The following is a 17,307-nucleotide window of genomic DNA, read 5'->3' as shown; positions in this document are numbered from 1 at the left end:
ATTTATCTAGCCACACATACCAATGCCAGCACCAGTCCAACACAACTGAATCCTTCATGGTCTTGTCGGGATCGTTCATGGATAGATATGTGCTTTACTTGATATGCGGTCCTGACTAGGGACCTGTTTGGCCTGAGAAACCTCCACCATCACCACTGATATAAGAAGATGTTGGACTCTCGGTCTCTTATGTTTGCATTAACTGGTACAGCTATCTCATATTGGTATTTCGGCAATACCTCCCAATTCTGCCTCCACAACGGTATACTATTCCTATCTATATGCAGTTCTTCCATGCCAATGCAGCATCATTATCTTGCACGATATCCTTAATATTGTGCCTGTTTTCCACATCCTGTTTTCCACATCTCTAAACATAACAATCTCACATCCGATGATTCCAATTTTGTTACTGCAATTAGTAACTCAGCAACCACTCCCAAAAACTAAAGTCGCCACACCACCACCCTACTACCACCCAACAACCACCACCACTTTAACCTCATCTCCAACAATGGAGCAAAAAGAAAGCCAGGAAGCAAAAAGAAGTGACCGACGCAGGGATCGAACCTGCAATCTCTTGATTCGTAGTCAAGCGCCTTGCCATTGGGCCAGCCGGCCTGTGAGAAGATTCAGTCAAGTTATGATATATGGGGCAGCGGAGTTTTTAGGGCAAGGCCCCACTTAAAATGTTCACATCGGGATTTTCAAGCTGTGTTCAGAGGCCATTCTCTCCACTAACTATGGGTAAATCAGATCCGTTAGAACCATTTATGGGATGGGCAATGAAAGTCAAACAAAGATAATAAGTCCAAAAAAAAGAGAAAAATATGCATCATGGTAAAGGAAACGAGTGCAAAAAATAAATCTCTCCCTCGGGGAATCGAACCCCGGTCTCCCGCGCTTATCGGTATTAATGACAAGCGGAAATCATCACCACTAGACCAAGGAAGATGCGATGGCTGAGTTACTGCTCGGCCACTTGGCTGGTTGATGGTAAATGCAGCATATTGTGGTTCCATAAGTGACCGGAAAGTACTATCGCGTGGATCTTTATTCCGATACTTCATCTCAAATCTTGATCAGTGTTTTTTTTCCCACAAGTCTCATTCCTTTTCTAAAAGGTCTCTTACCTTAGGGTTCTATAAGGCTAAAGGCCAATACGGCCATGTAGGCATCGGAGTACATTGGTGAGTAGTATGGACATTGCCAACACATTTAGACTATGGTGCCTTTGAGAAAGAAGATCCGAATAATATCAGAAGGCTGATGGCAGCCATCAAGAATCGGACAGCATTCGAAATGTATTGATTACTGGGGGTTCCTAATAGAACCATTCTTCAAAGATATCGCCAAGGACATCGATGTCATGGTCTAGAGAAGAGAAGGTGATGCTGTTCTCGGTACGCTTCGTCTAGCCCAGGTCTGGTTAATCTTTTGAAGAGTCTCGGTGACAAGGAAAGATCTTCGATAGGAACAGGGTTCTTCGGGTTCTTCGATAATCGTAAATAAATGATTGTCATAATGTGTGAACGGTGCCAAGTTACGACGATCAACCAATGAATGGGAAGTAGGTCTGATGTCTATCGAGAATCATATTGACGGAGAAGGAATGATAGGCCTAGGAATCTAGCTGTTTATATATGTATCCTCCTATGTATCATCCTGCAGCAAGACAGGCCGAATCGAGGGGTTGCTGGATTCGCCCGTTTGCTCCACGTTCTTGTATTTCGTCCAGTCATCCGTGGGCGGCAGGCCATGTTATGGAGGACGGCTACCTATTTTGTAGGCAATATTCTTCCTATATGTAACTATCCTCAATGGATCCTGGCCTTGGGCCTTCGCCCACACTTCTTCCTTGACAATGTTCTGAGTATGGGCGAAAGGGCCACCCTATAGCAGTAGCTTAGAATGGCGTCAAAATTGGCCGTTGGGCGCCCTATTTACCATCACCTGGGCACTTGGTGTTGCGGTGTGATCTATAGGCTTAATTTCCATGATAAAGCAAGGAGATCTTTATTTTGAGTCGTATCATTTGTATTGTGGGTAAGATATTAACAATATATATGTGTGCCTGCAGTACTAATTTGCATACACATGTACATCCCTTGAGTGGACTAATAGGAGCCAATGATTATTAAATGGACGCCATCAACTTTATGTACCCAAGCGGTACATTCCATTGGCTATATATTTTGATGATTTATGGCTAATCCTACAAATCACATCAGCATGATGCCTGCATAGGCGGGCCCAAGCTGCGAACAGATGAACAAGTTGTTTACCGTATTATCTTGACTTATATATAACTAGCGGGTTTTATCATAGGTAAGAATATTTACGAATATCCAATGATATCACTGACCTAGGAAATCAACTTACCCAGCTACATACTTTGTGGCCTACCGTTGGAATAACTTGTTGAGCCTCGGCACCAACACATTGTAACACAAGATCGACATGCAAGGGCAATGAATATTCAACCCAATAAGGAATAAGCAAAACAAGTTCCATGCAGATAAATCCAAATGAATAATATAATTGTACCACTGCTAGAACAAATTACTCAGCATTGATCCCGACCGTCGGGGGTCTGCAGCATCGCTTACATCATCATTGTGTTCCTTGATCTGTTGCGGTCTTTTCCGAGGTTGCAGCCACAACTTCAACCATCCTAAGCTTCTCGACACATTTTGTTTCTTGAACATCTACTTAGACCTGCATTTACACATTTATTCTATTGGCTGGGCAAAGATTTGACCAGCGCGGGTTGCAAACATACCAATAAGCACTCACACGACCAGCATTGCGTCTACAACCAGGCTTTCGGCACGACTTCCAATCGCATGGTTAGTTGTGACAAGACTTCACTCGGTCTTGATTTTGCTGGTGTGTCGCCAGAATGACGGGTCCAGACAGGGCTTCGCTCAATCGCCGCTCCTCCACGCAGCATTACCAGACCTTCGATACTCCACCGCCCAAGTCGCGTGGGCGACCTAACTCGGGCCAGTCCGAGTCCTCTGCGGACGGCTCACACGATCCCCAACATGACACCGCTGATCTCCCCGGAACGTCATCACCGCTGCCGAAGAGGCAAATGGCAGTGCTAGCGATAATTGCACTGGCGGAGCAAACGGCGTTGAACTCGATCAGTCCATACCTCCCGGACATGGCATCGACATTCCCCGAAGTGGAACCGACCCAGGTGGGCGTATACGTGGGCAGCATTGCATCGGCTTTCGCGCTGGCTCAATTTAGCACAAACTATTTCTGGGGCTGGCTATCGGACCGTGTTGGTCGCAAGCCGGTGATTCTGCTTGGCACCTTTCTGACTGCGCTGTGTTTCGTTGCATTCGGATTCTGCAAGACTCTTGTACAAGCTATAGCTGTGCAGGCGTTGATGGGTGTGGTAAATGGAAACCAGGCTTTGGTGTCCACCTGCCTCGGAGAAATCACCGACCGAAGCAACCAGTCCCAGGCTTTTACCTACCTGCCGGTGTTATACGGAATCGGAGGTATAACGGGACCCCTCCTAGGAGGACTCCTTGTTTTCGAGACGAACCCTTTTACTGGCAACAAAAACCCGTATCCCTATCTCGCACCAAACATATTGTCCGCTGTTGTCCTTCTGGTGGACTTCGTTTTCACAGCTCTTTTCTTGGAAGAGAGCCTCGAAGACGCAGACAGCCTTCCAAAAATTGGCAAAAAGGTGCGCAACTTGTTCACATGGCTGTGGCAGTTCACCGGTAATTCCCGCCACCCGACCTACGTGGAGGTCCCGCAAGCAGTGCTATATCCCCACAGCCGCTTCGATTTAGAGACCGAGGATCATGACAGTGATCTAGACTCTGCATCTGAGGTGTCAAGCATCCTTGGCCACCCCGAGGAACTCTCTTGGGATGAGGTCTTCACTCGAGATACACTCTTACTTCTTTTGACATACCTGATCTTTGCTTTATGCAATGTTTCTTTCAACTCGCTGTTCCCAATCTTCGCGCAAGCTAAGCCCCCGGCCGGACGGTCACTCACCCCGTCCGAGATTGGCCTTGCTCAAGGGTTTGCTGGAATCGTGACGATCATTTTCCAAATCTGTATCTTCAACCGTCTGCGAGACAAGATGGGTAATCGATGGTCTTACCGCGCAGGCCTATTTGGCTTTGTCGTCTCATTTATCTTACTGCCCTTCATTGGGTACAAGAGCAAGACTAGCAAGGGTATGACTGGCAAGTCAGCCATCATGGCCATCGAACTTTGCCTTGTGTTGCTGATCAAGACCATTGCCTCCGTGGGTGGTCTGACCAGTGCTCTGCTTCTGGTAAGTAATTCCGATACGCTTTTTTTTGTAACTCCACCGAGACTAATCTTTCTCTAGGTCACAAACTCAGCACCTAATCATGCCGTCCTCGGCGCTTTGAATGGCCTTGCACAGACTCTCTCCGCAGCTGGACGTGCAGTGGGCCCATTCCTCTCCGGAGGACTGTTTTCCCTCACAGCCAAGATCCAGCCCAAAGGAGAGGCCGTGGCATTCGGAGTGTTTGCTGCGGTCTCCTTTATTGGCTTCATTATGAGCTTCGGCATCCGCGGTCGCGCACTTGAAGCAGAGGGCTGGGGCGTGGACAGTGATGAGGGAGACAAGTCGGATGACGACGAGCCGAATGATGTTTGATTAAAATACACGGACCTATAAAATGTGCCGACATGACGATGTGACGAGTTTTTGCTTTCGTTCCAGCCTTTTTTTCTTTTTTTTTTGCATTTGAATATACATTAGCCCGTTCCACGAAGATAGATTGTTGCTGTTGCATTCTTTGCTGAGACAAACTCGGGTGTTCGATTCAACCTTGAGCCTGATAGATTTTGTGTGGAGATGTTGCCATGACCCCAAGAAAGAATACTATTCAACTGTCTCGAAATCTCAACAGTTGAACCTACTTTTATGAATAGAATACAGCCAGTCCTCCCTTCTCATTCAGCTTCAAATGCACTCGCCATCTCATGTACCATACAACCCCTCACAAAAACCATCAATCCCGGCATAAGAAATCCTCATCTCAGAAAACCCACCATCATAGTTCATATATCCCACAACGCCCGCGAAGAACATTTCATCCACCCAGGAAATCCATCACATTGATCAAGAACAGGCTAAGTCTCGAGAACATTAACATATCGCACTGTTTCGTTTGTCTGGTCAGTCTCCTGCTCTAGAGCCTCGGCCAATATACCCATCAGCGTCTGTAGACACTCCGAAGATTCCTCCAGATATCTGAAGGAGTCTTGGTGTCTGTTGATATCAAGATCATGCCCAGACTAGAAATGCCACCCTGGACATGGAACAGGTGGAGTGTGATTTACGGAGATGGATATAAATAGGGAGAAAAAGGAAGATCTCGATCTAATATTGTAGCACTAAACCAGGCTGAGTTGCATGCAAATAAGAATAGTCGGCCGCTTATGCGGCCTCTGTCCTTGCGAATGACATGATTTAGTTGGGTCGATGATGATCTTTTTGGTAGTCTTTTAAGATGTTCTTTTTAGATAGATATTTGATCCCCTCAGTTTCATAGATAGACAGCAGAAAAAGGGGGAAAAGGTTTAATTTGTGAAATGGACTTTTCTATGTATAACCTTTCATATTGCAATTTATTCGCTGAATATGCTCAAACAGATGTTAACAACACGAGGTCAGTATCAAATCAGACAACAATAAGAACAATTCGAGACTATATAGAGAGATATGGGGTGAACGAGCGTTGAAGCGAAAAGCGATCTATGAGAATGGCCCAAGACCAAAAGAGCTCGATATTCAAAGATAAACAGCAAGGGTATATCGCACATAATGATTGTGGCAGCAAATCATGGACAAATAGCGTGAAGGAAACATGATGCAGGCAAAAAAAATAAAAAAATAACACAAAGCAAAGTAAGTAAATCACCATCAAGCCCAGCGCCAGCCTGACTCTTGTGACTTTTGACGCTTAATGACATCCGACAGCAGAGTATCACTATGACCAAGGGGGTTGCGCTCATTCCTTTTCCGCTGACGCTGAAGCAACTGCACAGCAGCAGTAGCATCAATCCCCTCACCAGTATCCGTGATCTTAAGAGCCCACTTAGCATCTTGCGGGCTAAAGCCAAGCTCATTAACCATCATATCAATGGCGCGGTCAACAGGATCCAGAACCTGCGGCCGCAGAGGCAGAGGCGCCATAGCCGGCGGAGGAGTGTACGACGAAGCAAAGGCAGTGGCAGGATCAGACGGGTAAGTCGGGGTACTAGGAGCCGTCCCAGCAGTCGACGTCGAGGACCTGTCAAGAACGAGAGCAGGCACAGATGGAATGGGCCGGTGATCTCGAATCGACCCGTTGAGATTATGGACAATAGTGCTAAACTCCGACATAGGGCGTTCGGCAGAGAAGGAAAACTGGCCTGTGGGATCTGGATCGAGACCGAGCTCACGGCGGCGACGAAGCTCGTGGGCGAATCCAGCTTGGCGCTCACGGATATCGCGGTCATTTTCGATATGGCTTGTTTTTTGCGGGCTGATTTCAGTCGGGCTATCAAGTGCGCGTTCTTGGAGCTCGTAGGCGCGAGAGACTGCTTCTTTCAGGAATGATGATCGACTTGCTTCGGTTTCGGTTGGCTCCCATTTGGCGAGACCGATTGACTTCGCTTTGGTGAATGTGGCGGCGGTGGTGTCGGCCGGACAGACTGAGCTGAGTGTTAAGACTGCACCTAGACCGAGCGTGAGAATGTATGAAGTCCACTCCTCTGTGTTTCTGAGTTAGCCGTGATCAAATAGACAGGAGTGTTGGTTCACTTACCGAGAACGGTCTCTTCGAGAGCCAAATCACCATCTGGGACGTTCATGTCATCAAAAATGCCGACCTTGCGAGCTTCTATGCATTTTCCATGCAACGGCTGCAACAGAACACCCATGCACGTCCAGATCTCCGTCAGATCGTACATCTGCTTTTGCGATAGACCGGAAAGATTCCCACGACCGAATCCCTCGGGCGGTTCAAACAGAACATTATTAATACCGAAAGGCTGTGTCATCGTCGAAGCCGAGGTGAAATAATTCTTCGCCTGGACACCACCCTTCAACCAGTCCATTTGGCCAGCGATATCATTCTCCCGCCCTTTACCACTGCCGAAAATACGACAGAAGGTCCAGAGCCGCCAGAACGCATCGTCCACTTCCTCAGCACGGGTGTTATCTACGCCCGCTAGACCACGAATGGTATCGTGACGCAGGAATGGAGCGCACCGTGCAAGAACCAACGCCTTCAGCTTGGCAAGGGTGTAGATATCCTGCGCATACCTCTGAAGATACAGCGTGGGCGTGTATTCTGGAACCTGGGAGTCAGGATCTATAAGTAGCTGCCACTCCATTTCCCATGGCGGACTCATCTCGCGCATTTCCCAAGCGGGCGGGGACATTTTGAACAGGGCATTTTTCAGCATGGGCAGCTCGCGACCTTTGAATGCAGTATAGATCTTTTTATTGACGAGGACGAAGTTGAAAAGGTCATCTAGAGAGTCGATGTTCTGCATGATTGACAAAATCAAATCCACCGGCATATCTTCGGGGAGGGTGATATTGAACGGGACATTGCGCTCGGCCTGCGAAGGGAGCGCGGATGAAGGCGACAGGGGAGTAGCAGGAAGTTCATAGATCTGTTCGGTGAGTTGGACACTGCTCCCCTTGGCAGTCGAGACCAAAGCCCAGCTCTGACGGATTTTGGAGTCGATGGGCTCCTCTAGTTTCGCGCCCTCCATGGTGACTGGGCCGGGGCTACCCGACAAAACTGCTTGTTCCGCGACGTGATCGAAGGGATTCCCGAAATGATTAGTTTGTAGACGGGGTAATTGAAGTAACAGGCTGTCGCGCGTGGGGGCCAGATCGAGGGGATCGGCGGAATGCGATTCCAATGTCATGTGGAGGGAATCTTCCGACCGTGAGCTGACGCTAACTGCATCGCGCGGCGCTTGGCTTTGCTTGCGAAAGGATAGGAAAGATTTTTTGGATTTTGCCTTTTTGATGGTTTCCTTGGGAGTTGGAGTATTCTTTGCATCTGGCTTCTCATCCATCTCCTTCTCCTTATCCCTGCCCGATCGACGAGGCTTGTCTTTCGCCTCCCTCTTATTGAGTTTGTGACTTTTTTCTTTAGTTGGACTTGGGTCTCTTGATTTAATCGTATTGACCCGACTGCTGTTCTCCAGAGTCGATTTCCCTTGCGGGGTTTGTGAGTGAGGCTTTGTGGAAGGGGGGAGAGGGGCGGGCCGGGTAGCAATCAGGTCCCCGTTATGGCGGCTGATCTGCAACGGCCCATCGAGGATCAGCAGCGTTTTTTGAGACAAATCTTGATCAGCCAGGCCCGCTAGGGCATCTTCGAGTTCTTCGGCGGCCTGCGACAACGTTGGGACATGGCGGGCTCGATGACCAGCGACCATCAGATCTGACCGTTGTCGACCCTGACGCTGCGGCTGACGCTGACTGTGTCCGCATGTATGGCATGGATGTTTTGATTTTCGGCGGGTATTCGACTGGTGTAACATGGAATGCTTCAAGTCGTCATGGCTCACCGTGGTGGAGTGTTGCAACGAGATCAGCGAATCTCTCTTGGAGTATTGCGTTGACCGCTGTGACTTGAAGGGTGGTGAAACTGCCGAAAGGCGGGAGTCGCTGGGGTGACTTGGGGCTGAACTGGGACCAAAGGATGGCTCTAGCGGCAAGGGCTTGTTTTTGAGGTCGTTCATTGATACCTTTTTGGTGATGGGGATTGGGGCGGGTTTTGACACGCGTAGGTGGCAGGGCGCCACTACTGAGGAAGGCCGCGAGGAGTAGATGGAATGGGCATCGTCGAAGACACCCGCGGCGACCGGAGAATATATCGAGTATGCATCAGCCGTTTTGTAAGGGTGTTGTCCATCATCTCCCCAGAACGTGCTGCCGACACTGGTCACCGAAGTGCGACGACTGTAGCATGATGAAGCATAATCCAAAGTCTCATCAGACCCAGAAGACGAGAGACTGATCTGCGGTTGATCGGCAGATTCACGTGCATGGGGAGCGACGTCTTCAGAGCTTCGATATAAGGTCTGCACGCGTTCCTCTAGTTCTCGTTCGAAAAAAGAGGGCGCCGTCGAGCGGTCCATTTTGGAATCAGTGCTGACCGGGGAGACAACGGAGAAGTGCGAGGATAGCTCTGGGAAGAATCGGGCCAAGCGGGAAGCTGAACGCAATGGATGAGGATAGTCCGACAATGGAGAAATTTCAGAATCACCTTCGGAATCTTGGGGTGATTCCAAGTCCAACATAGTGTCCAAAGATTTCTGCGGGGAGGCAGACCTAGTATCCCCGGCGCCCCCGCTTGCGATATCTTCTTCTTTGAGACCCAAGTGGTGTGATTGGCCTTGAGTCCTTTTAGTGTCGGGTGCCATGTGTTTAGCAGGGGCCCCTGGAACTGCTGCAGACGGGCCATGGGTGGTGTCCGCGATCTTCGCTAGCATTGTCTGTAGGTCTTTGTGGACTGTGGGACTCGATTGACTTGAAACACTGCCCCGGGCAGCTGTGACTTTGGATTCAAGACCGAAGGGGTTTCTTCGAAGCTTCAGCGACGGAGGACGAAAACCTAGTTTCTTTTGATTTGAAGACTTGGTCTTCTGGTTTGAAGGATCACGAGGCCGAGAAGGCGACATTAACGGCCAATAACTCATATCTCAGCTCTTGTTCTGGATCTTTATTCGTGGGGCATTGTTGACCGGTTTAGTCTGTCCTTGCTCTTTGTTAGTATGTCGTTGCTCGAGGCTCCCAATCACATGCTGCGCTAGAACATACTATGAATTGGAGTCTCGGTGAGAGAGCAGACTCGTGGAGGCGAAGTGTAAGGGTTTCTTTGTCGAAAATAGTTCGTCCCGGCTGTGGCTGTATAGAACAAAGAACGAACCCAAGTATTTTTTTGTTTTCTCTTGCATAGGAGTTCGCAAAGATGAAACAGAAAAAGAGCTTTGGAATGGGAACTATTTTAGGTAGATCTAATACCGCATAACATAGGCACAGACCTGTTGATATCGTCTTTTTAGGCCCCCGAAATGAAATCAGCAGGTGGTCCCACAAGAATCTGTACGGAGAATATGGGCGTATTTCAAAATGACTTCCCAGCCAGATAATCAGACAATAATTGATTAGTCTGTCGATTATTGGGTTAGTGTGCTGCAGCTAAACAGCGATCCCCTGGGGCCAAAATATCACCCCCAAATTCCCAATTGAGCAAGTCGTTTAGATACAGAGTGAAAGGTGTTGTTCGAAGAAGATTCTTCAATTTACCACTGGAATGGCTATTTCTATTTCTATAGTTATAGTTGCATCGAAATTCGTGTTCTCTCGTACTCGGAAAGGCGCAGCGAATGTTATTCTTATTCTCGTGTTGATTGACACGAACTGTTGCCGTCAGGGGAAGTGAGTTGCAGTATGGATACGAACAGCCGAATTGGGCCAATGATATGCGATAAAAATACATCCCACACAAAAACATACATACAAAGTATCTATGGCGATTTTGCCACTATATTTTCCGCCCCATTGCCCGGTGCATTCCCCCGGGGCCGCCCCCAACTATGACCGTGAAGATAATAACTATGACCGTGAGGATAATAGACTTGTATATTTGTACATACGTCCATATTTGTACATAAGTCCTATTTGTATATACGCCCTAGAAACCCTACTGATACTTCTAGTACTCCGTGTTACTCCTTACATACTACGTATATATTTATTTAATTTTATCAGCCATTTGTGTTTGTCAACCCAATCAGAAGGGGATTTCATTTCCGAGTGCGGTCTCTTGCCTATCTAAAATTCTCTCATGCATACCTATATCTTTCTTGAATATTTCTGTAGCATAATGTGGATATATCCCCCCTTTTAATGTCTTGAACAGTTGTGGGAACCAGATTGCACGGCTGAGCCTGGCTAGAGTCCACTGTGGGTGTCTGCTTGACTATACACTCGGCAAGAGCATTGGCCCAATCCGGAAGGAAAATAACATCAAAAGAGCAACTACTCAACAAGTCCAAGTGAAATGCACGTGTACCTCCCCTCACGTTTCTCCTCATCACCGTTAGCGATAACGCGACTATGACCTCACGGCTAATATTGCAAACCTTGGAAGGAAACGGCGAAGGGTGGGGGCGCAAAGGCCCGGCTTTCTCGGCGATTTTCCTTCGCCACGTGTGGATTGGGCTGGTTTTGATGCTCGATTCGATAACGACTTGGCTTCGCGTCCAACCTTCCAAGGTCTATTCTCTTGGATATGTATTGAAGATTCGTTGACCCATCAGGGAAGATGCGGAAGGTAAGCCGAAGTATAATTTTGATAGGAAATGGAAACAAAAGCCAAAGGAGAGAGAGAAAGAAAGAGGTAGAGGGCTAAGAGATCGAGGAATATAGTAGATTGGAAGTAAGTGAGGACCTCGAGAAAGCGAAAGGAGAAGACTTGCTGCCTGAGGCCAAAGGAATTCCCTGCCTCAGGCTCCAACACGGACTATCAGTTTCATCTCATCTACAACAGAGTAACATCTATTCATCTTATATTACTCCGTAGGTCCCCTCGGCTTACTCGATCTTCAATATAATATCTTTGGATCATTTGCTTATAACAGTAAGATTGATGATTATCAGACATCGCGCTCAGAAACTTGAACCAAATGTAACGTTGTGCAGGGTTATGGAGTACCTCTCGACCATCAGATGGCGAGAGCTGGATGATCCACAGGGGTCCATATATTACATTCGCATGTCAATCTCAGCTATTGACCCAATAACAGTCATTATATTCTCCACGATGGATTATCAGGGGCATATTGTAGATGAATCTGGCATTGATCGCTCGTTCAGATGCCTTGGCTCACTTCTATACATAGTAAACTGCAGGACAATCCCGACGATTTGACCCTATAGCAGTTGCCACAGACCATCCTTACCCACGGTGTGGCCTGTCAGATGAATGCTGTAGATGAATCTGGGCTTGATCGCTCGTCTCAGAGCTTGGCTCACTTCTCATTTGAGTAAATCCTCTGGATTCTTCAAGACTCGATGAGACAACATCAGCCAAACTGATGAGCAACTCGGTACAATTTAACTTCCCTGAGTGAAGGTCGGATTAGTACGTATAAAGCCGCCCAACCCGCGAGAATGTAAGTAGTTGAAGATACAACCATCAACCCTACTCTATATCAATTGTCTACTGTACCTGCACCTACCATGTTTGGCAAACTCCCATCAGTCGCAGCATTGTTGGCACTCAGCCTAGGCGCCCAGGCGAGCCTAATCTTCAAAAACACCGGCACAACCTCCGGCTGGGACAAGATAAACAAAGAACACAAGGGCACCGTGAAGCAAGTGACAGACGAGGTGTACGAGGGCAAAACTGCGCTCAAAATGACTCAAATCTACGACAAAGACTACTCGGGCCGGTACCATTCGGAAGTGGTAAAGAACGATGTGTACAAGCGCGGCGACACAGGCGCATATGGGTTTTCCTTCCGACTGCAAGACGACTGGCAATTCTCCCCCGTGCAATCCTACGGAATCGCGCAATTCATCGGCGACTTCACAGACAGCGGCTGCGACGACTGGATGCCGACGACCATGGTCTCGCTTAAGGGCAACAAACTCTACACGCGTGTTAAGCAAGGCTCGGTCTGCAAGCAGGAGGTTAAGGGTTTTAACGACCTAGCCACTGTCACTGCGGGTAAATGGCACCGAATTGAGATCGAGGCGAAGTGGAAGTCGGATGAGACGGGGTATTACAGAGTCTGGTATGACGGGGAGAAGGTATTAGATGAGAAGGATCTCCGTACTACCATTGAGGGTGATGCGGCTTTCCAGTTCCGGGCTGGTCTTTATGCGAATGGGTGGCATGATGATAAGCAGATGAAGGGGTCTCAGGGGACTAGGAGTATTTGGTATGATGAGATTGCTGCTGGGACTACGCTTGCTGATGTTACGGCTGATGCCGAGATCGATGCCGGCGAGTGTTGATTTGTGTGGTTTCAAATGTTGCGTATTTAGTACAGGGGTGGTATTGATGGAACAATGTATTTGTTTAGCTAGAATTGAAGCAGAATCATAGTTCAATTCTTGAATGTGCCTGTCTCTGATCTATACTAGAGTTGCTCCTCGATTTGGAGTCTACAAAGTATGGCGTAAAAAGCATTAGTATCTTGTAAATATTCACAATCTCTAAGCTGCCTAGAGGCAGACGGGCCTATTCGGAGATAAAACTGAAAGAAAATGTGCTACCTATGTTGTACTAGATGCCGTTGATCAGTGGGCACCAACTTGAAGTTGAGGATCACCACGAGTGACCAGAGCCTGAGGCCAGTAATAAGCCAAAAGTTTGGCCAATGACATCAACTCTATCAGCTTATCTCAGAGTAGTTTCAATCTTCAATAAAAGTTCCGGCGTAAATGTATAAATACGCCGTATTATGGAGTTGGCCCCTGTTTTGCGCCTGTGGAGAGGACCCTCCCGTGCCGCGTGGGGTCCAATTTAAACTGACATCACCTAACATGAATATCGCCCCTAGGGCTTGGTTATGTGTATGCTGATCATGTTCGTACTACATTGTATCACACAGTCTACGATCTACTCGGAAATTTACACTTAGGAACCTTGGAAGCGCCCCCGGGGCCTGCCCCTTCTTAGGTAGTCATCGGGTCCATGAGTGGATTCCTAGATAGACACCATTGTGACGCGAGTCCACCTCGGAAACACTCGAAAACAATTCCAGACTCCCCAGTCCCCAGTCCCAAGTCCCACCAATAATTTGTACACCGAGGAAGTCTCCGAGGAGGACCTCGTAGGCCAAGAAAAAGATCCTCGTAACCTCGCCCGTTTTGACCCCGCTTGGACTATCGAGGGGTATCTAGGCAAGTTACCCGGCGATGTTGCTGAGTGCGTCGACCCAGAGGGTGCAGGATTTATTGGATCCCAGGAACAAAACTGTACTCTCTCTTCCAGATATGATATTTGCCCAGAGGGGGTGGGGTGGGGACATAATTTTACAAATGTTAATGTTTTGCGCGCGGAGTGTTGCTAATTATATCCAGAGCCAAGCATTTTAGAAAAGAGTAGAAACTCTAGACCAAATTGGAAGCGTAACGTGAGAATCTAATGTAGGTTGGCATTGCCAATAATAGAATATCCTCCAGGGCCCAGGGCTTGGTTTTAGAGTTGACTTGAATTCTGTGTCTTGCAGAAATCTTATACATTTTTTTTATATCCTCGAGAGCCTCCGCCTAGTCTATACAGCTTAAAACTATGAATAGATAATTCTAATTAATCTTATATTTCAAAGGGTAAGCTATCCCATCTGCAGGACTCTGTCGATAGTATTCTTTGTATTATCCAAAATGGCTCCTTATTTCTTGCACATTCCTCTTTTTTTGTGAAAACTGGAGTCGGGAAAATTGCTTTCAACTTCGATAGCGATCTTCATTTTTCTTAGTACGGTTGAGTATCTAGATCTCTGTGCTATAATAATTCACACACATTGTAGTGCTCGAGCAAGTAAAACTGAGCCTGGATATGGGGGTTAGCCAGACTACTGGGTAGACCTTTCGCATAAGAGGCAGAAAAACTTTCGCTTCAATTCGTATATAGAAATCACGAAATCTTCCAAGGCCGCTTCTGGGTTGTGAAAGAACCTCTTTGTTTCAAAATGAACCCGATCAAAGCCACGTTTCCCACATTTCGTCGAGTCCTTGTCTTTGATGACCATGAGTGATTTTTGACTGGGCTATGCATTATTCTTGAATGAGGTTTCTTCGACACTAAAACTTCAACTTCCTAATGTTGACTTGACGCCAGAGAAATGGATGTTAGCGACCACCATTCTCCGTTCAGCATATAGGATTGATGCATTGGGCTCGCCGTAGACTCGAACTCCATAACTTGGCTCGATATTGCTCTTCAAATGTATGAATATGAACTTATGATGCCATACCACTCTAGAAAAAGGTTCGGTTCTTCGACTCTTTGTTCATTTGTGCTCTTAGAATCGTCCCCGTCTTCCCCCTTTAGGAGGAATTTATGTTACTTCTTGTCCAATAACTGCGACCAAATCTATATTTATCTTCTTTGGCTCCTTTATCCAAAGGGAATTGCAGAGAATTATCACATATCCGTTCCTGGGGGTTGGAGAGGTGAAAAATATATAAACTAGCTGTGTGTCAACAGCTTGATAGATTCTCACGAACCTCACAAAATCTCACGACAAACCCTCCCAAATTATTCATCATGGTCGGCTTCGACGAAGAAATGCTGGACTCTTGGGGTCCAGCAGTTTGGGGAGTCATCTTCGACCGATTGCAAAGTGGAAACGTCAAAGGAGGTGTGCTTCAGGTTGCCTGGCCAAGCAACGTCGACAAGAAAACAGCAGCCCAGCAAATCCAATGGGCCACCAAGTTGCCTCTTCCCCAGCTCCCTCAAAGGGCACTCGAGATAATATTTGACAGAATGGTTGGTTTCTCACTGGGAGTTCGATATATGGAGGAAAAGAAGATCCACGCTATGCATGGACTCGTAAAACACAATGGACCTCTCAAAGCCAGTGTGGAAAAATGGTTCAAACGCCCTGGTACCGTCGAAAAATGGAAGGAATTAATTCGATCCTACACGGATTATGAAGATGCAATGGGCCATTTGTCGGATTGCACTATGTTCCCAAGAGAAACGGACAACCATCCATTCAAGACCCACCCTGCATACAATGTCGCAATGCAATGCTCTTCCTGCTTAGAGTTCCTGGTTTATTTTGGGATTGTTACACCCAATGGCTATGACTTATCAGGAAGAAGCTGGCTTGAGGCAGGATTGAATGGTCCCAATATGGATTTGCTCACCTACATTGTCAGCAATGCAGATCCTCAACATCTGACCAAACCAAGAGATATCAGAGAAACCCGCGAGAACCACATTCTTCTCTCACTCGTCGGTGTCGGCGCATTTTCTCAATTCGTGATTGCCCTGAATAGGTTACGCCAGGCAAGACTTGTGCCGATCGAGGAACTTCGCACAATCTTCCACGAAGCAGCGATGCACGAGTTCTGTGCTGTCGCACCCGTCCCCGTGGCGGAAGCACTCTACCAACACGGAATCAACATCGGCAATGTAGAGCACCAGTTCCACGAACTCGGCGGACAGCTAGAATCCTCCTGGCACATTGCAGCCGCCTTCAACCCCGCCGGAGCTGACTTCATGGCCTGGCTTGACAAATTCTCCATGCTCAATGCAGAAGTCCGAAACTCGGAAAACATGAACCCGCTGATGTACGCCGCATGCTTCGACGAGCCAGCCGCAATCGACTGGCTGTGCCAGAAATGCGATCCCATGCAGTCCAGATTAGACGGAGGCCCGCAGGGCTATGCCCTGATCTGCGCGGCTCGAAGCTCGTACCTTCATAGCGGCGAGATATTCTCCATTATCCTCTCACATCTACCAGAGTCGCTATTCGACAACGAATACGGCAAGATCTTCGGCACCGAGATCGCCGAAGGACTAGCATCGCACAAGCGCAAGCTCGCCGACGGCCGAATCACCGACCCCACGCTGAATGTGATGGAGCTTCTCGCGGTGCGCAAGATGCAAGCACTCGTCCGCCGTCTGTCTAATTTCTGGCCCGGAAGCGAATGGCACCTGGCACTTGAGGCGTTCATACGCGATAACGATCTCAGTATCCTCAAGCACAGTATCGGTACAGGGACGCGGCTGCTTCGGAGCAGCTCGCGGGATAGCTCGCGCACCCGCGATAGCGCACGCTACCCCAAAAGCCCTCAGTTACGCAGAATTTCTGAACATGAGGTACTACTGATGTATGATGATGGCAATGGGCCGAATCCTGCTCGCGCGGATCATATTCGGAGGAATAGGCCGAGTCATGTTACTGCTCGCAGTGGGGGGAGACAGACTCTTGGTCCTATCAGGGATCCTAGCAATATGGTCACTAAGACTGTGCGTAGGGGGGATCGAATCGCCGAAGTTGAGAGGTTGTGTCTCGGCTTGGTACTGGTAGAGGGATCGGCGGTGCTTGTTGTATGAAGCATGGGAGTGCGCTTCCTGCATATGATGTTTTTTTATTTCGTTTATGTCTGATGGGTTTTCGCTGGTTTGTCTTCAGTTCTTACGTTTGTTATTGATGTTCTGATTCGAATTTGTGTTGTCTTTTTGCTGGTTTGGTATGTTTATTGTATTCTAGAAATTCACCAATAGTTGAATTTTCCCCCACATTCCCAAA

At 47.8% G+C, this 17,307-nt stretch overlaps 5 protein-coding genes across 5 annotated transcripts; 3 read left to right on the top strand and 2 right to left on the bottom strand.

The window, feature by feature from the left end:
* Positions 1-446: 446 nt before the first annotated feature.
* On the bottom strand, positions 447-1,070 carry N7471_001514 (uncharacterized protein; the record flags this gene model as incomplete). Its single annotated transcript, XM_057274235.1, has 2 exons — positions 447-620; positions 852-1,070. 2 exons carry the CDS (start codon positions 1,068-1,070, stop codon positions 447-449), a joined length of 393 nt encoding a protein of 130 aa, XP_057142414.1.
* Positions 1,071-2,902: 1,832 nt separating this feature from the next.
* N7471_001513 (MFS transporter) lies at positions 2,903-4,666 on the top strand (the record flags this gene model as incomplete). Its single annotated transcript, XM_057274234.1, has 2 exons — positions 2,903-4,315; positions 4,373-4,666. 2 exons carry the CDS (start codon positions 2,903-2,905, stop codon positions 4,664-4,666), a joined length of 1,707 nt encoding a protein of 568 aa, XP_057142413.1.
* A 1,272-nt stretch (positions 4,667-5,938) lies between these two features.
* Positions 5,939-9,723, bottom strand: N7471_001512 (uncharacterized protein; the record flags this gene model as incomplete). The annotated part of the gene is made up of 2 exons (XM_057274233.1): positions 5,939-6,771; positions 6,825-9,723. 2 exons carry the CDS (start codon positions 9,721-9,723, stop codon positions 5,939-5,941), a joined length of 3,732 nt encoding a protein of 1,243 aa, XP_057142412.1.
* Positions 9,724-12,271: 2,548 nt separating this feature from the next.
* On the top strand, positions 12,272-13,051 carry N7471_001511 (polysaccharide lyase; the record flags this gene model as incomplete). Its single annotated transcript, XM_057274232.1, has 1 exon — positions 12,272-13,051. The coding sequence occupies one exon, from the start codon at positions 12,272-12,274 to the stop codon at positions 13,049-13,051; it is 780 nt and encodes a 259-aa protein (XP_057142411.1).
* A 2,260-nt stretch (positions 13,052-15,311) lies between these two features.
* Positions 15,312-17,111, top strand: N7471_001510 (uncharacterized protein; the record flags this gene model as incomplete). Its single annotated transcript, XM_057274231.1, has 1 exon — positions 15,312-17,111. The coding sequence occupies one exon, from the start codon at positions 15,312-15,314 to the stop codon at positions 17,109-17,111; it is 1,800 nt and encodes a 599-aa protein (XP_057142410.1).
* Positions 17,112-17,307: the final 196 nt, after the last annotated feature.

This window comes from Penicillium samsonianum, assembly GCF_028829775.1.
Source record: "Penicillium samsonianum strain IBT 33392 chromosome Unknown utg000001l_segment0_segment0, whole genome shotgun sequence".
Lineage (NCBI taxonomy): Eukaryota > Fungi > Ascomycota > Eurotiomycetes > Eurotiales > Aspergillaceae > Penicillium > Penicillium samsonianum.
The sequence above is the reverse complement of the archived record's forward strand: the minus strand, read 5'-3'. Positions and strand labels throughout refer to the sequence as shown.